The sequence below is a fragment of the Lissotriton helveticus genome, chromosome 4_1, assembly GCF_964261635.1.
Source record: "Lissotriton helveticus chromosome 4_1, aLisHel1.1, whole genome shotgun sequence".
Lineage (NCBI taxonomy): Eukaryota > Metazoa > Chordata > Amphibia > Caudata > Salamandridae > Lissotriton > Lissotriton helveticus.
In genome coordinates this window covers 1,901,162,994-1,901,182,855 of record NC_136063.1, presented here as the reverse complement: position 1 = coordinate 1,901,182,855, position 19,862 = coordinate 1,901,162,994, and the positions used below count along the sequence as shown (strand labels likewise).

Below are 19,862 nucleotides of genomic sequence, written 5' to 3'. Positions count from 1 at the left end.
CTATGCACTCTGCACTCCCTATGCACTCCCTATGCACTCTGCACTCCCTATGTACTCTGCACTCCCTATGCACTCTGCACTCCCTATGCACTCTGCACTCCCTATGCACTCCCTATGCACTCTGCACTCCCTATGCACTCTGCACTCCCTATGCACTCTGCACTCCCTATGCACGATGCACTCCCTATGCACTCTGCACTCTGCGCTCCCTATGCACTCTGCACTCCCTATGCACTCTGCACTCCCTATGCACTCCCTATGCACTCTGCACTCCCTATGTACTCTGCACTCCCTATGCACTCTGCACTCCCTATGCACTCTGCACTCCCTATGCACTCCCTATGCACTCTGCACTCCCTATGCACTCTGCACTTCCTATGCACTCTGCACTCCGTATGCACTCTGCACTCCCTATGCACTCTGCACTCCCTATGCACTCTGCACTCCCTATGCACTCTGCACTCTGCGCTCCCTATGCACTCTGCACTCTGCGCTCCCTATGCACTCTGCACTCCCTATGCACTCTGCGCTCCCTATGCACTCTGCGCTCCCTATGCACTCTGCGCTCCCTATGCACTCTGCGCTCCCTATGCACTCTGCACTCCCTATGCACTCTGCACTCCCTATGCACTCTGCACTACCTATGCACTCTGCACTCCCTATGCACTCTGCACTCCCTATGCACTCTGCACTATGCACTCCCTATGCACTCTGCACTATGCACTCCCTATGCACTCTGCACTATGCACTCCCTATGCACTCTGCACTCCCTATGCACTCTGCAATCCCTATGCACTCTGCACTCCCTATGCACTCCCTATGCACTCTGCACTCCCTATGCACTCTGCACTCCCTATGCACTCTGCACTCCCTATGCACTGTGCACTCATCCTATGCACTCTGCTCTCTGCACTCCCTATGCACTGTGCACTCTGCACTCCCTATGCACTGTGCACTCTTCACTCCCTATGCACTGGGCACTCTTCACTCCCTATGCACTCTGCACTCCCTATGCACTCTGCACTCCCTATGCACTATGCACTCCCTATGCACTCTGCACTATGCACTCCCTATGCACTCTGCACTCCCTATGCACTCTGCACTCCCTATGCACTCTGCACTCCCTATGCACGATGCACTCCCTATGCACTCTGCACTCTGCGCTCCCTATGCACTCTGCACTCCCTATGCACTCTGCACTCCCTATGCACTCCCTATGCACTCTGCACTCCCTATGTACTCTGCACTCCCTATGCACTCTGCACTCCCTATGCACTCCCTATGCACTCTGCACTCCCTATGCACTCTGCACTCCCTATGCACTCTGCACTCCCTATGCACGATGCACTCCCTATGCACTCTGCACTCTGCGCTCCCTATGCACTCTGCACTCCCTATGCACTCTGCACTCCCTATGCACTCCCTATGCACTCTGCACTCCCTATGTACTCTGCACTCCCTATGCACTCTGCACTCCCTATGCACTCTGCACTCCCTATGCACTCCCTATGCACTCTGCACTCCCTATGCACTCTGCACTTCCTATGCACTCTGCACTCCCTATGCACTCTGCACTCCCTATGCACTCTGCACTCCCTATGCACTCTGCACTCCCTATGCACTCTGCACTCTGCGCTCCCTATGCACTCTGCACTCTGCGCTCCCTATGCACTCTGCACTCCCTATGCACTCTGCGCTCCCTATGCACTCTGCGCTCCCTATGCACTCTGCGCTCCCTATGCACTCTGCGCTCCCTATGCACTCTGCGCTCCCTATGCACTCTGCACTCCCTATGCACTCTGCACTCCCTATGCACTCTGCACTACCTATGCACTCTGCACTCCCTATGCACTCTGCACTCCCTATGCACTCTGCACTCCCTATGCACTGTGCACTCTGAACTCCCTATGCACTGTGCACTCTTCACTCCCTATGCACTGTGCACTCTTCACTCCCTATGCACTGTGCACTCTTCACTCCCTATGCACTCTGCACTCCCTATGCACTATGCACTCCCTATGCACTATGCACTCCCTATGCACTCTGCACTCCCTATGCACTCTGCACTCCCTATGCACTCTGCACTCCCTATGCACTCTGCACTCTGCACTCCCTATGCACTCTGCACTCTGCACTCCCTATGCACTGTGCACTCTTCACTCCCTATGCACTGTGCACTCTTCACTCCCTATGCACTGTGCACTCTGCACTCCCTATGTACTCTGCACTCCCTATGCACTCTGCACTCTGCACTCCCTATGCACTCTGCACTCCCTATGCACTCTGCACTCCCTATGCACTCCCTATGCACTCTGCACTCCCTATGCACTCTGCACTCCCTATGCACTCTGCACTCCCTATGCACTCTGCACTCCCTATGCACTCCCTATGCACTCTGCACTCCCTATGCACTCTGAACTCCCTATGCACTCTGCACTCCCTATGCAATCTGCACTCTGCACTCCCTATGCACTGTGCACTCTTTACTCCCTATGCACTGTGCAATCTTCCTATGCACTCTGCACTCTGCACTACCTATGCACTGTGCACTCTTCACTCCCTGTGCACTGTGCACTCTTCACTCCCTATGCACTCTTCACTCCTATGCACTCTTCACTCCCTATGCACTCTGCACTCCCTATGCACTCTGCACTCCCTATGCACTCTGCACTATGCACTCCCTATGCACTCTGCACTCCCTATGCACTCTGCACTCCCTATGCACTCTGCACTCCCTATGCACTCTGCACTCCCTATGCACTCTGCACTCCCTATGTACTCTGCACTCCCTATGCACTCTGCACTCCCTATGCACTCTGCACTCCCTATGCACTCTGCACTTCCTATGCACTCCCTATGCACTCTGCACTCCCTATGCACTCTGCACTCCCTATGCACTCTGCACTCCCTATGCACTCTGCACTCCCTCTGCACTCTGCACTCTGCACTCCCTATGCACTGTGCACTCTGCACTCCCTATGCACTGTGCACTGTGCACTCCCTATGCACTGTGCACTCTTCACTCCCTATGCACTCTGCACTCCCTATGCACTATGCACTCCCTATGCACTCTGCACTATGCACTCCCTATGCACTCTGCACTATGCACTCCCTATGCACTCTGCACTCTGCACTCCCTATGCACTCTGCACTCCCTATGCACTCTGCACTCCCTATGCACTCTGCACTCCCTATGCACTCCCTATGCACTCTGCACTCCCTATGCACTCTGCACTCCCTATGCACTCTGCACTCCCTATGCACTGTGCACTCATCCTATGCACTCTGCTCTCTGCACTCCCTATGCACTGTGCACTCTGCACTCCCTATGCACTGTGCACTCTTCACTCCCTATGCACTGGGCACTCTTCACTCCCTATGCACTCTGCACTCCCTATGCACGATGCACTCCCTATGCACTATGCACTCCCTATGCACTCTGCACTATGCACTCCCTATGCACTCTGCACTCCCTATGCATTCTGCACTCCCTATGCACTCTGCACTCCCTATGCACGATGCACTCCCTATGCACTCTGCACTCTGCGCTCCCTATGCACTCTGCACTCCCTATGCACTCTGCACTCCCTATGCACTCCCTATGCACTCTGCACTCCCTATGTACTCTGCACTCCCTATGCACTCTGCACTCCCTATGCACTCTGCACTCCCTATGCACTCCCTATGCACTCTGCACTCCCTATGCACTCTGCACTTCCTATGCACTCTGCACTCCCTATGCACTCTGCACTCCCTATGCACTCTGCACTCCCTATGCACTCTGCACTCCCTATGCACTCTGCACTCCCTATGCACTCTGCACTCTGCACTCCCTATGTACTCTGCACTCCCTATGCACTCTGCACTCTACACTCCCTATGCACTCTGCACTCCATATGCACTCTGCACTCCCTATGCACTCCCTATGCACTCTGCACTCCCTATGCACTCTGCACTCCCTATGCACTCTGCACTCCCTATGCACGGTGCACTCTGCACTCCCTATGCACTGTGCACTCTTAACTCCCTATGCACTCTTCACTCCCTATGCACTATGCACTCCCTATGCACTCTGCACTATGCACTCCCTATGCACTCTGCACTCCCTATGCACTCTGCACTCTGCACTCCCTAGCAGTAGTATTGGTGGTGGTGGTACTGCTGGCTGTATTACTGGTAGTGGTAGTACTGGAGGTGGTGGTACTGGTGGTGGTAGTACTGGTGGTGGTGGTGGTACTGGTAGTGATAGTACTGGGGGTGGTGGTACTGGTAGTACTGGTGGTGGTAGTGGTACTGGTAGTACTGGTAGTGGTAGTACTGGTAGTGGCAGTACTGGTGGTGATGGTACTGATAGTACTGGTGGCGGTGGTAGTACTGTTGGTGGTGGTATTGGTAGTACTGGTGGCTGTAGTAATGGTAGTACTGGTGGCTGTAGTAGTGGTAGTACTGGTGGTGGTAGTACTGGTAGTACTGATGGTGGTACTACTGGTAGTACTGGTGGTGGTGGTGGTACTGGTAGTGTTAGTACTGGTGGTGGTGGTACTGGTAGTGGTACTGGTAGTGGTAGTACTGTTAATGGTAGTACTGGTGGTCGTGGTACTGGTAGTAATGGTGGTGGTGGTAGTGGTAGTACTGGTGGCTGTAGTACTGGTAGTACTGGTGGTGGTGGTGGTACTGGTAGTGGTAGTACTGGTGGTGGTGGTACTGGTAGTGGTAGTACTGGTGGTGGTAGTACTGGTAGTACTGATGGTAGTAGTACTGGTAGTACTAGTGATGGTGGTACTGGTGGTGGTAGTACTGGTGGTGTTAGTGGTACTGGTAGTGGTAGGACTGGTAGTGGTAGTACTGGTGGTCGTGGTACTGGTAGTACTGGTGGTGGTGGTAGTGGTAGTACTGGTGGCTATAGTACTGATAGTACTGGTGGTGGTGGTGGTACTGGTAGTGTTAGTACTGGTGGTGGTGGTGGTACTGGTAGTACTGGTGGTGGTAGTACTGGTGGTGGTGGTACTGGTGGTGGTGGTAGTGGTACTGGTAGTACTGGTTGTGGTAGTACTGTTGGTGGTGGTACTGGTATTACTGATGGTGGTGGTAGTACTGGTGGTGGTGGTAGTGGTAGTACTGGTGGCTGTAGTAGTGGTAGTACTGGTGGCTGTAGTAGTGGTAGTACTGGTGGTGGTAGTACTGGTAGTACTGATGGTGTTAGTACTGGTGATGGTGGTGGTACTGGTAGTGGTAGTACTGGTGGTGGTGTTACTTGTAGTACTGGTGGTGGTGGTACTGGTAGTGTTAGTAGTGGTAGTACTGGAGGTGGTGGTACTGGTAGTACTGATGGTGGTGGTAGTGGTAGTACTGGTGGCTATAGTACTGGTAGTACTGGTGGTGGTGGTGGTACTGGTAGTGTTAGTACTGGTGGTGGTGGTACTGGTAGTACTGGTGGTGGTAGTACTGGTGATGGTGGTACTGGTGGCGGTGGTAGTGGTATTACTGATGGTGGTGGTAATACTGGTGGTGGTGGTAGTGGTAGTACTGGTGGCTGTAGTAGTGGTAGTACGGGTGGCTGTAGTAGTGGTAGTACTGGTGGTGGTAGTACTGGTAATACGGATGGTGTTAGTACTGGTGGTGGTGGTGGTAGTGGTAGTACTGGTGGTGGTGGTATTGGTAGTGGTAGTACTGGTGGTGGTATCCAAAGTACGTGTTGCTATTAAAGGGAAATACATATCAGACAGCGCTTCAAAGGAAATAAGCGAACACCATGTCCTTGTAATCGGGAACACTTCCTTGCAAACACACATTTTTCAGAGCAATGATAAATCACATAAAAGTTCAATACAATAGACGTCCACATTTCTCAGCCCCAAAAACGCTGCAGACGAACGCTCGCCCTATACATGCAATGCAGAATGGTGAACGCGCTCCCACCATCTGGATTGCATTACAAGGGCACTCTGACAGCTCCTAATTAAAATTAATAGTCTGCCGTGCGCGTAACCACACAGAAAATGCCAACAATGGCGGACGAAAATTATATATAGCCTATCGCGTCAAGGCTACTAAAAAGACAGCACAGCGAAGACGAATCACTATGCAGATGCCATAAAAAAACTCGCGCACTAAGGAATGTTTCTGGCCCGAGCCCTAAAGAAACTTTTTTTTTTTCTTTAACAATAGGAGCTCGGAGCTCCGCCCCACTTCGTGGTGACGTAGGCCGAGCCCTACAAAGGAGGGACAAAGGAAGGATTAACCTCTAGCAAGCCAGCACTTTGGAACTACAATTGAAGGGACGAATAAAAAGGCAATGGCGCACAGAGTGAATACAGCATGTTTTGAATAGACAGCAAATGCGCTGCCTAGGCTCGACCTAAAAAGTGTATGACAAACAACACATTAACATAAGGTAAATTCCTATTTGATTCTATCAATGATTACAATAGGGCCCATTTTCCTGTCGAGACAGAAAAACTGGAAGAAGGTTGGACATGGGCGACTTTTCTGTCTGCAGGAAGGGGAGGAGCCATCCTTTGTGTCAAGTTAAAAGGGAGGAAAAGTGTTTTAAACTTTAATTAGGTTTGATAGTCCTGAATATTGATCCAGGTTTCATCTCAATATTAATATTACAAGACACATGTACCAAAAATGACCTGAAAAAACAAAGCTTTGATAGAAGCAAACTTCTACCTTATAGAAAAGACTCTGAAGCAGGCAGAACTGTCTCACTGAATAGAATACCATGTTGCTCTCATATTTATATATGTGTATTGCAGAACATGCATGAACTTACTTAAATGATCAATGGAAACACATTCTATTGAAGCAGTGAACTGGCCAGGGATAACCTGCAATTTTGTCTTCTCAGGTCTAAAATATACAGCGAAAAGAAAGAAAAACTGTATTAAGTAAATAAAATATGAGCAATTTTTTTTTTAACTGACCCACATTGTGTCATAACCTGATATTGCCTAATAAAATGGATTGAAATCTAGTGGTTTACTTTTATCTACCAACAGGAACAGCACAAATATGAGAATCTTTAATTACAATAAAAAAGCATGCATTTTAAATTAAATTAGAATTGAAGTAAATGTGCCTCAAATTGCCTTTCATATACAGTAGCCACCCGTAGAGCTAACCCATCACACAATACTTATTTAATTTGTATCAATAATCATTTAGTGGCATTACACCCTTACCTTTTCCTACCTTTTCATAAATGCAGTGGATAATGTTAGTGCACTTCAAAGGAAGAAGATGCTTCCCTTAGGAGTGTGAGTTATAGAGGAGAACAGAAATAGATCTTGCAAGAGGAAGAATGGGAATGCTACAGATGCCTTTGATGTGATGTGTCATTGTGTGTAGTAATATAATGGAATAATGTGATATTTTACCAACAGAGCAGGGAAGATGTTTTTTCAACTTAGCAATGAACAACCTAGCTAAAGCAAGACTGGAGTAAATTATTGGGTAGACTCATTTGGCATAAATGGTCAATTGAAGACGTACCTAAACCAAGAGTTCAAACATATGGTTAGATCACTGATATATTTGGGAATTGTGGGTTGATGTTTGTAAGAAATGGGGGTCTCTAGTTGGCAGAGGTAGGTGCATTTGTGCAAATAGGGACCCTTGCTTCTAGTCAGGGTAAGGGGGATACACTTCTAAAAAAAAACTGCTCACCCCCTTGGTAGCTTGGCACAAGCAGACAGGCTTATCTCAGAGGCAGTGTGTAAAGAATTTGTGAACACATACAATAATACAGTGAAAACACTACAAATAGACACCACACCAGTTTAGTAAGTAATCTTTATCTAAACCAAAACAAGACCAAGCGACAAAAATCCACAATGCAGTAATAAACATAGGACTTTCAGATGGTAGAAATAGTTCTGTTCAAAGCAAATTGCAGATGCAACAATTTTCACACACAGTCCCTGGGATGTGTCACGCAAACAAACAAAACGGGGCGCAGGGAAGGTGATGCGTTGATTTCTTCCCCCGGGGAAGGCGATGCGTCGGTTGCTTATGCTGCGCAGGGGAGGTGATGAGTAGGTTCCTTACCGGAGAGGAGGTGATGTGTCGGTTTCTTACTGCATGGGGAGGTGATGCATCGGTGTCTTACTGCGTCCCCCAATGATGCGACAAACTTGGCGCCTTGATGCGATGAGATGATCCGTGACGATGCATGGATTCTTCCAGCTCCCAGCAGAAAAACAGTCTCTAGAGGTCCAGAACAACAGCAGACACCTCTTTGTAGGTCAGAACTCCCATCAAGGAGGTTCAGGGGAGCTGGTGGTAAAGTCTTTGTGTCCCTGAGACTTCAGAACAGGAGGCAAGCTCAGTTTCAAGCCCTTGGAGATCTTCCTCAAGCAGGGGACACAACAAACAGCAAATTCCTTTTCTCCTTTCCTTGCCACCAAGTTGCTACTGCAGGCCAACCTCAGACAGCAAGCAGCACAGGGGCAGTATTCCTCCTCAGCTTCTCCGGCTCTTCTCCTTGGCAAAGGTTCCTCTTGATTTCCCAGAAGTGATGTAAAAGTCTGGGGTCTGAGTCTCTCTTTTTATACCCAAAAATCATTTGTTCTCTGAAGGCAGAGAGTGTCTGTACTCAGCCTAAACCAGTTCCGTTGAGGCACTTTGCAAGTGCACAACAACCTCCATTGTCGGTGTAAGCCCTGGCTCCAGTCACACCACAGGGGGGCCGAGCCGTCATTGTGAAAGGCAGGCACAGCACTACTCAGGTGCAGGTGCTACTCCTCTCGCCACTCCAAAGGCAGACCAGGCCTATTCAGCCCAGCCCTGACTCATTAGACTTCTGGAGCCGCTGCCCCTCTCCAGCCCCAGTCATCCAGAAGCCAGACATGCAGGACACAAACCCAGCAGAGGCACACTAGATGGTTAGGCAAGAAAATATCTACTTTCTAAAAGTGGTATTTTCAAAAACAGAATGTAAAAATCACTGTTACTAAAAGATGCATTTTAACATTCTTAGTTCAGGCATACTAAACTTAATTTTTCTACCTTGTTCCCAGGGCCAGTTATGTTTATAAGATGTTATAAACAAACTCCCCATTCTGTCATATGGGAACAGGTAGCCTTGCAATAGTGAAAAATGAAATTGGCAGTATTTCACTATTAAGACATGCCACACACATCAGGGTATGTCCGACCTTTCACATACAATGCACCCTGCTCACAGGGGTACCTTGACCCTACCTTAGGGGTGACTAATATGTAGAAAAGGGAAGGTTTAGGGACTGGAAAGTGTGTGCACTTGCCAAGTCGACATGGCAGGACAATGGCAGGCCAGAGTTACATTTTACATGCTGCTTCTGTGGGTAGCACAATCAGTGCTGCAGCCCACTAGCAGCATTTGATGTACAGGCCCTGGGCACACACAATGCACTATACTAGGGTCTGACAAGTAAATCAAATATGGCAATCATGGAATCACTAATCCATAACAACAATTTACAAACGGATATGATGTATTCTAGAGAAGAGGATGGTGTGTGTGACAGGAGGGGTTGTGCAAACTATCCCACCATCTGAAGTCAACAAAAGTCATAGAAAAAGTGTAGAGGACAGAAAATGCTGCTACATTTAAGAACACGGACTATTTAATATTTTCCTCAGCACAAAAAAAATTAAGTCATTCTTTCAGGGTAACTTTAATGTTAAAACCTATACTCATACAGTTGCAGTGAATATTCCACATGCTGTAGCAAAGCTGGACAGTGGAATGAGATGTCTAATTTATATTGGGTTTTCCTAAAACATTCGTCCTAAATTCTTTATTTTTTAATTTTTTGGGAACTCTTTATTAACATTGCTCACAATATCATACAATTCATGACAATATTCATATAGCATATGGTGGAATGATATTAAACAATACAATGGAAGACTGACATTGACAAAGGTGGGATTGTCAATACTCATAGATCTAGCCCTGGCCCGCCCCTCAATGCCCTGTAGTTCTTTCAAGGCCCCCAGACTTTTTTCCATTTCTTTATGCACCCCCTGGACTTATAAATAGTTTCTTCAGCTCTCTAGCACCAATCTAGATCTCACACCCACTGGTCTCTCTGTGGGGGCGCCTGCGCCCCCCCAGCCACTTGCAATATTTCTTTTTGCCACCACTGCTGCCATTGCCAGCCAGAGCTCACTGTGTCTGGATCAGTCCGTGGCCCCTTAGATCATCAACAATAGCCACCTAGGTTCTAGTGGGACCAGAGAACCCACTACCGCTGCCAATGTGTCCACAACTTTAGCCCAGAAGGGGACTATCTCTGGGCATTCCCACAGGATATGAAAGAATGTGCCCTCTACATCCCCTCGCACATAGGGCCGATTGGCTTCTTCCCCAGGCATATAAAGATGGGTGCGGGGGTAATACACCCTGTGTAGAATTTTTAGCTGCACCAATCGGAACCTGACGCAAATTGTAATTTCTCGGGGGCTCTGTAGTGGATCCTGCAGTCGTCGTCTTCCAGGGCCCCTATGTCTCCCTCCAATCTTTCCCACCTAAATTCTTTAATTTGATAAGAGAAGACTAGTACATTACCTAGGTGTCAATTTTAGCCTGTAACTTCAGTGCTAAAAGAAGTGCCGAGAGCAGTGTCAAGAGTTTTACCAAGACTTGGTAGAGGCTTATTGCGCTGAGAGGAGGAAGCAGCTATCCACAGGATATTCAACACTGAATAGTTAGTTACCTTTCTCAGAGTATAGCTGGGTATCCTGTCAGTCAGGATTGTTCCGGCATCTCTGTACCCACGGTCACCTAGAGGGGTTTTCAGCAAGCTTCATGGAGCACCACACAAAAGTACACAATTCATTGTGTCTCAAAGGATGGCAAACATGGGTTTCTTTATGCCAAATGAATGCCAGGGATTACAAGAAAGGGGTATGGAAATCCTTCTAGCAGCCTTTTCCAAGATAGCGGTCTCTTCACAGGGTGTTATCTTAGGTTCCTAATTCATGATGAAATAAAGCATTTTCCTGAGATGTCACTTGCTCTTTGAATCATATATAAAGTAAGCAATCATGAGAGGAAGGGATCATCTCAAAGCATTTATTACCAGATTTTCTTCACATTACTCACGTCTTTGCTGCAGTTTGTGCCCCTGATTTAATCTTATTGCTATTAGAACATAATATCCCCTTCTGGATATTATGCCTCACTTATCTCTCTTTACTGATATCAGGGGAGCTTGGTACCTTGCTAATAACTTCATTAATAATCTTCATCTCCAACCATGAGCTTCAAGACTGCAAAGGAGATGTTTACCCTTACTGTTTTTTATTCCTAACAGGGACCCTTTTAACCGCATGCGTGCTGCGGTCATTTTTGCGCTGTGCGGCTTTTTTCCAAAAGCCGCGTTACATGACGAGCTGAGCTCGTCATGAGCATGCGAGCGGCGCAACTCATGACGAGCTCAGCTCGTCATGAGCATGGAAGGGGTTAAGAAGACACTTAACACCTTTCACGTATATTATCCTGTGCTGAATGGCATTATAGCTCCTTGGAGAAGTTAGACTTTCGTCAGAAAATCAAGAATGTGACTCAACAGACTTTTTCAGCAATTAGTAACTGACAAAGATGTTTATTGGGACATACATTGTTTAAACCATGCTTCAACATATTGCCTAAGAAAGCCTTTTTTTATTATAATTTTTCATAAATATTTATTATTTCATTTTGAATTATTATTCATTTAAATTCACAGCAATACATGCAGAGCATAACAACAGAGCAGGTATTGGTATTCCATATGACCATATAAGGACTTCAGGTCACCCAAGAGAAAAGAGCTGATAGAGAAACAAGCAGTGTCCAGAAATGGCATCCATTCCCATACATGAAGGAGGAGTAAAAGCAGCAGCACAAATAGCCCACCTGCAGGTTAAAGTCATCTAACACATAATTTCCGCAATACAGTTATTATTCCTGTACATCAAGTCATTAAGCAGAGTAACCCTGATGTTCCTCATCACATAAAGTGCACAGTGCCCCCTATGAACCCCCAATGCAGGTGAGCAACTAGCAAAAGGTAAACATGGCAAGGCTCAGGGAGGTAGGGCTTCACTTGCATGGCAGGAGACGGGAAGGTCTGGTGCACGGCTGGAATCGCTGAGCAAATACAGATAAGTAAAAAAGATTTGCAGATATCCACTGGGCGAGAGCCCTGGGGCAGCAGTTCCAATGCACAGTAAGCTGCTCTGGGCAATAGGTCCCATTGCTAAGCCACTTATGCAGCCGCAGTGCAGGGTAATGACACAGTGAATTGTAACCTTGCACTTAGCCATGAGTAACAGCATCGAGGTGAGGCGGCGAGTCCCACAGGGGACTTCCTTAATATAGACAGGAGGGCAACCAGCAGAATCCTGGGAAACGAGAACTCACTGATGGAGGCAATAGTCATAAACAAGCTCCCAGAATCGGGCAATTTTGGGGCATTCCCCTGCCCAGTCCAAGCAAAGTGGAGAAAGGTGGCATTATCAGCCCCACATCTACGGTAGCATGCATTATCAAATAACCTCAATCATTACAACTGGACGGAAGTGTGGTACATTCTGTGAAGGAACTTAACACATGTAGTAGGCGTACCCTATTTTTGGGAGAGAGTGCCTCGGTAAGCCCACAACAGTAGCTCCACTGAGCTGCCGTGGGTGGTGAGGCAATGTCATATTCCCAGTTGAGGTAGGCTTTATGTGTGCAAACAGGAAAAATCCCCTGCATGCTTGCATAGAGTTGTGTAGTCAATTTGAGTGGGGAAGAGTTGGTCAATAGCATGTCTAACACAGGAAGTGTGGGGGGCAGTGGAGAAGGAATCATGCAGTTCCTGAAAGGAGGCCAGTAATCTGAAATATGAGAAAATATTAAGCGAGGCATACTGAGGTAGTTCGAGTATGTATTGCAGTGGGAGGAATTTCTCTTCTGGATAAAATTCCCCATCGTGTGAAGCCTCAGATGAGTAGGCCATGAGTACATTCCATCATCCATACCTGACACAAACCCGGGATGAACATTCAAGGGAATATTAGGCAAATATAGGCAGGATGCGGGAGCGATAATGTGCAGCCTGTCTCACACACAGGATGTACAGATAGTGGTGTTCACCACAGCACGGCAACGGTGAACTGGTAAGTACAAGGTGGTGCATATCGGGCAGGGAGCCACGTTGTCTGATTCAACAGCCAGATGTGTATGGAATGGAGGCGGGTAGAGCCAATAGTGGGCAAAGTGAGCTTGTGCGCGACAACAGTAGAATTCCACATATGGGGCACATAAACCGTCCCTGGTCGAACGGGAGAGTCAACATCTCCCATGTGGTCTGTGGTGGCCTCCGGACCAATGCCAAAGTGACAAGGCGTGGGCAGAGTCTGCAAACGAAATGCCTGTTGAGAGGAATAGTGATATGGATAAATAGGTAAATACATTTGGGGAGTACCAGCGTTTTAGTGATAGCAATTCATCCCGCTATGTATAGTAGCAGGTGCGTCCAAATTGGCACTGTAGGAAAGGGGAGTCTCTGGTTGGCGCAGTGCAGCACTGGCGACAAGCAGGGACCCTCTCTTCCACGTCAGGGCTGAGGGTTACCTTCAAGAAAAACCTCTGCTTACCCTCTAGGTAGTGTGGCGCAAGCAGTCTAGGCTAATCTCTGGGGCACATAGGGTTAAACATTTGCAATATTACACCATCACAACCAACCCACCACACAATGACACCAAACTGTATTTTGTAAAAATATATACTCTTTATATAAATTTCAAGCAGGCTTGTAAATACAGTCTTGGTTCACTTTAAAACGGTTCCAGTGTACTTTAGATTAGATGGCCACAGTTCTTTCTAGCAATAAGCATCCTTGTTCAGGGTTTTCAAAAACAGTTCTTATTCGGCTTATTTCCCCCAAAAACGGGGATTCCAGGCTCCTCACGGTACTTTTCTCTGTCCTGATAGTCAACCAGGATTCCCCCAGCTGTCCGCGGCCTCTCTGTGCCCCTAGGTTACCCCGCGATAGAAAAACGGGCCCGGTCTGCCCCCTCTCACGCTTCTGGCGGGAGCGGCGGCCGGGGAATCAGCGCCTGCCTCTCCGGGCGGGCTGCGCGGCTGTGCACGGCTGACAGGGGGAGAGAGCGGGGGCCCTGGGAGCGCTCCACACACAGCTCCGAGGGCTGGGCGGGACAGAGGGAAAGAAACAGTACCTTGCTGGGGAGTTGGCTGGGCGCAGGTCAGCGCTGCAGTCCACGTCGCGTTGTCCTCCGTCCGATGTTAGGAGCGAGCGGCGGCTCGGCTCTGGCTCGGGGGTGGGCGGTGCGGCGCGGGCCGGGTTGCACTGGGCAAGCGCCTCGGGATTTCCTGAACGGGAGAGCACATACAGAGGGCAGCGATCCTCGGCGCAGGCCTCTTTTGATCCAGGCGACGTTTCAAGCGCCCCACGCAACAGCTGTTTCAGCGGTGGCGCGTTCAGGGGCACAAGACTCGAAGGGGTGCAAGCAGGCACCAGTCGCCACCTTCTCTTCACGATGCGAGCTGCAGCTCGGGGCCAGTCACGGTGTTTGGATCAGCTGGGCTGGTCGTCACGTTGCTTCTGGGCCAGGCAGGCGGCAGTCACTTTGTTTAGAGCGTGGGCAGCTCCCAGAGTGGTGCTGGAAAGCGCGATTGTCAGAGCGCACTCTGCTTTTCCTGGAGAGGCTCGCAAAAGGAAAACAGCGTCTTGCAGTGGTTCCTCTGTCAGGGGGTAGCGCCCACTGTTCCTGGGGCGCTGGTCAGGGGGCAAGTTCACAGGCAAGCCCTTGGAGATCTTTCAGCAGAGTTTGGCACAAAGTTCAAAATAAAAGCAAAAGTCTCTTGTAGTCTTTTCTCTTCCTCTCCTTTGGCAGCAAGGCACCAGACACAGGCCAGAGTCAGCACTCCTCCTTGTAGTCCTTCCAGGTCCTTCTCTTCGGGCAGAGTTTCTTCTGTAGCACAAACAGGATCTAATTTACAAGGAGCAGGGCTCCTACTTTTATACCCAGTTTCTTTTGTTCTAGCAAGCCAGGGGGGCCTCTGCATAACTGCTCCAGTCTCTGAGCACTTGTTGTGGGTACTTCTGGCTTCTGCATGCAGTGTGAGGGCAGGCACATCAGCCGCTCCCCAGGGGGGCGGAGCCGGCATTGTGAAGACAGGGGCAGCTTGAGCACTTTGTTGACAAGCTTCGGTCCTTCCTGGGCCAGGTGCAGGCTGAGTCATCAGTCGCTTCCCAGGAGGGCGGAGCCAGCATTGTGGAGGCAGAGCACAGCCTGATGCATCATTCAGGGGAAACTCCCACCACCCACTAAGGGGTCATCCTGCTAATCACTACCTGTCAACTCCCAGCCCTGTCACTCACACACACCAGACAGTCAGATCCACATCCAAGCAGAGGCGGGCTGAAATGGTTAGGCCAGCAAATGCTAACTTTCTAAAAGTAGCATTTGCAAACCCAGGATATTAAAATAAACTTTACTAAAAGAAGTATTTTATTATTCTGAGTTCAGGCATACTAAACATGAATTTCTACCATGTTCCCTGAGCCTGCTGGGATTATAGAGTGTAATAATTCCAGCAGCCCATTTGGCCTAGAAGGGAACTGGTAGCCTTACAATAGTGAAAAACGAATTTGGCAGTAATTCACTATTAGAACATGCCACACACATCAGGGCATGTTCTACCTTACACTTACAATGCACCCTGCCCTCAGGCCTACCATAGGGGTGACTAATATGAAGTTAAGGGAAGGTTTTAGGGGCTGGCAAGTGTGTGCACTTGCCCAGCCAGTGTGACAGTACCAGACTGCACGTAGGTTCTGCAATGGCAGACCCTAGACACATTTTAAGGCTGCTTCTGTGGGTGGCGCAACCAGCGCTGCAGGCCCACTAGCAGTATTGGCATTCACAAGCCCTGGCACTCCTGGTGCACTTTACTAGGGACTAACAGTAAATCCAATGAACCAATCATGGACATCAATCACATGTACAATTTACAACAGGGAGAGCATATGCACTTTAGCACTGGTCAGCAGTGGTAAAGTGCCCAGAGTCATTAAACCAACAAAAATAGGTCAGAGAGAGTATTAGAGGAAGGCAAAAAGTTTAGGGATGACCCTGCCAAGAGGCCCAGGTCCAACAGGCACTCTGCCCTCGAGCCATGCCATTCACTTGCCGTAATTAGAATCCATATTGCCAGAGAACGGAACGGCCCATCAGCCCACTCCAAGGGGTATTCAGAAGTGAAGCGGTCCGTAACCACAGTGAGCAGAAACAGCACCGATTTTGACCAATTTATATGGATGCCATCCAGACTGCAGAAGCGAACAACTTCATGCATAGGGGCACAGTTAGTAGGGGATCATGCAGGGACAGTGTGTCCTCATCTGCATACATAGAAATCAGAATTGCTTAATTGTGAAGGCATGGCCCCTTTGTGAGTGATGTTACTGTATATGAGCTGCCAGGGGCTTCATGGATATAGCAATTAAGATAGGTGACGAGGGACAGCTTTGTCTGGTGCTCCTAGTGATGGGAAAGGAGGCAGTGATTTCATCATTAAAGCACAACTGGGCACAAGCTAAAGTGTAGAAGTTTAGTCCAGTCTAGAAAGTGAGGGCTAAGCCCTAAATGTATCAGCAGCTGGAACAAAGAAGGCCACTCCAAGGAGTCAAATGCCTTGGCAGCATTGAACAGGACCGCCACCATAAGGTTAGCATCAATGGAATGGAGGAGGGCAAACAGCGTGTATATGTTGTGCAACGTGTTACGTCCAGGCATAAACCCTGGCTGGTCTAGACAGACAATGTCTGGCATCAGTGGAGTCAGTTGAGTGGCAAGCAATTTGGCGAGTGCTTAGGTGTCCACATTAATCAATGAGAGCAGGTGCTAGGAGTCACATTGATTGGGTTCCAGAATGGTCACGATAATCACCTCATGCATCATGAAAGGCCTTTTTATATATGACCAGCAGATGAGGGGCAAGGTTCCTGCATACTCCTTATAAAAGGGCACCTTAAGGCCATCCAGTCCCCCACCTTTTCACCAGCCATAGAGAATATCACTTGTACTATACCATCCACTCCTCCACCGAGAATGGAACATCAAGGTACTGCCAGTGAATGTCATCCAACCTTAGCAAGTGAATAGACCCAGGTCATGGGTAGTCATGGAGCTGTATAAATGTGAGCAGAAGGTTGTCATGGTGTGCCGAAGGCCCACCGGATCAGAATGCGTGACTTGTTGGTCATCCAATGTAATCACTAGCCCATGGGCTATGGAGCAGTATAGCCAGCGTCTGACAGGCCCTGTCCCCTTCGCCGTAGCGTCTGGCCACAGCCACTTTGCTGAGGTAATGTGTCTCCCAGGCAGCCTTTTCCACATATTCACAGAGTTTCTGTCTAAGTGAGGCAAGAATACTCGCATCCTCTGAGGCAAAAAACACAATTTCAAGGACGCGAAGCTCAGACTCGAGTAGGGAAAGTCGCGCGTGCATCACCTGCAAAACACCCACCTACTTGGCTATACAGACTCCATGGATTACAACCTTAAAGGCTTCCCACAAGGTAGAAGCTGAGGTCACAGAGGTAGCATTATTGGAGAAATATTTTAGAATGTCTGTACGAATTTCATCACGAAACACCAGATCGCAGAGAGGCTTTGCAGGGAGCCTCCAGGAGTTCGTAAGGTCAAGCCTCTCAGGGAGAGCAAGTTCAAGTAGGACCGGTGCATGGTTGGACAAGGTTCCGGGAAAATGTTTAGCTCTTCTGGCCCATGGAGCCACATCCTTCATCACTCGCCAGTAGTCAATCCTGAACCAGGTGTTGTGTGTAGCTCTCACACAGGTACTCTCTATCTCTTGAGGGTGGTGGGCCTCTACATACAGAGAAGTCTATAGTCACCTGTAACGAGGCACAGATGGTTCGCTGCCCCAGGATGGGGGTCCAACACCACATTATAATCTGCATCCCACACAGCAGTCGCCCACCCCTCACCACTGATCAGGTACCATAATTCCAAGAAGAAGGTGGGGCAGCCAACATTAGGGCTACAGACAGAGGCAAAAGTAAGGGGTCGTTTCTGCAGTGTACCATGCATGTTGCGGTCTGACTGTTGTTGTGGCGTTTTCTTTGCTTCCTTCCCTCTGCGGGCGGGACTCTGCGGGCGGGACACTGTGGCTGGGTCTTTGCGGGCGGGAATCTGTAGGCAGGAAATGCGAGCAGGATGCTTGGGCGGGAGATGCGGATGGGATTTGTGGGCGGGGCTATGCTGGCGGGATTTTCTTTCTTTTTGCCCTGATTTGTTGCCGGTAGTGTAGCCATGGTTGGGGGTGGGACTTCTGGCAGTATTTAAGGGCCTCCACCCCTTCCTTCTTTGCTTGGGTTCTCTTCCGGTTTTTGGCCCCGGAAGCACTTCGGCTTTGGCGTCCTGGAGTCCTGTCTTTTTGGCTGGTCCCTTGTCTTGCCGCGCTGGATCACTGGATTACTGAACATCTGGATCACTGCCATTTTGGATACCTGCTGTCTTTTGCCTTGTTTTCAGAGTCACACAAGGATGGACTCTTTCTGTCTCCGGCTGGAGCAGACTTGCCTTATGCAGATAAGGCTGTAGTACGTGTTCTGTGCTACACTACTCAAAGAGATTTTTGGAGGCAATAACAGTGGATTTGTTGCGTGGACTTAGGAGAAACCTTTTTAACCATTAAGGAATACCTTTTGTTTTTCAGTGCACTGGGAATACTTTTTGGGACCTTTTGTTTTAAGTCAACATTGGTTGTCTTTCATTTCTATGAGTGGGGTTTTGTTCACCTTTATGGTGTTCTTTTTCCCTGCTCTACCAGTAGGAATTGAGTGTTATGGGACATTCCAGGAAGAGTGACATTAAGACATAACCATATTCCTTGGTGGCCTCTGGATATTCCTTACTTATTGGAGACGCTAGATCCTTTTCTGGGTGTGTCTTGATGTATCAGGGAAAAGATCTTGGTTGGGCATAGTTATTAGATCAGTATTGCTCTCAATGGGCCTATTTTCCATTTACTGTTTTCTTCTTGCTTTGTTTTTCTTGTTTTGCTGCAGCTTATCAAAGATTGGTATGTCTGCAGTCTAGAGGATGGCCGTATGAATGTCCCTACGCCTTTTCCATCATCCTTTCCGGTTTCCCCCCGATGCGTTTTTCTATCGTGTTAACATTGTTATTTTCGCTCGAGTGGCTAAGGCATTAGACAAGGGGTGGATCGGGCTATCTTCGCTCCTGTAGTACCTGTGGTTTTCCCCCGAGGCGTTTTTCTATCGTGTTAACATTGTTATTTTCGCTCGAGTGGCTAAGGCATTAGACAAGGGGTGGATCGGGCTATCTTCGCTCCTGTAGTACCTGTGGGTTCAGGTGAGTGGGGTCGGCACAGAAACCGAAGCCCACGATATAATATACGAACCGAGCTAAGATGGATGTAGATCCCGTGCCGGCTGGGTTGGGTGTGGGTACTTCATTACAGGATGTGGCTTTGGCTCTTGCATCTTTGCAGGAGGAGGTGAGGGACTTGCGACAGGAGAATCAAGGTTTACAGGGAGAATTAAATGCTTATAAAGCTACGGAAAGGGCTGGGGCTTCTAAGCCACCTTTACAACCTGCGAATTTCCATAACCGTACATCTGGTGGTGCGGGAAGTACGCCTATTGCAGTTACTGTGAATACGCCGGTGCCAGTGCCTTTGGCAGTCCCTGAGCGTTTTTCTGGGGATAGTAATAAGTTTGGCATTTTTATGAACCAGTGCCATCTACACTTTATGTGTAGACCATCGGCTTTTCCGGACGATACAGCTAAGGTTGCTTTTGTAATTTCTTACTTGGCTGGAACTGCTG

At 48.6% G+C, this 19,862-nt stretch overlaps 1 protein-coding gene across 2 annotated transcripts in view; it reads right to left on the bottom strand.

The window, feature by feature from the left end:
• Positions 1 to 19,862, bottom strand: part of DOCK11 (dedicator of cytokinesis 11) — a 1,219,508-nt gene that overhangs the window by 767,969 nt on the left and 431,677 nt on the right. For both annotated transcript variants that reach the window (XM_078688544.1, XM_078688546.1), the window contains exon 16: positions 6,779 to 6,855. In XM_078688544.1, coding sequence (XP_078544670.1) covers positions 6,779 to 6,855 — 77 coding nt within the window. The remainder of the gene's footprint in view (positions 1 to 6,778; positions 6,856 to 19,862) is intronic.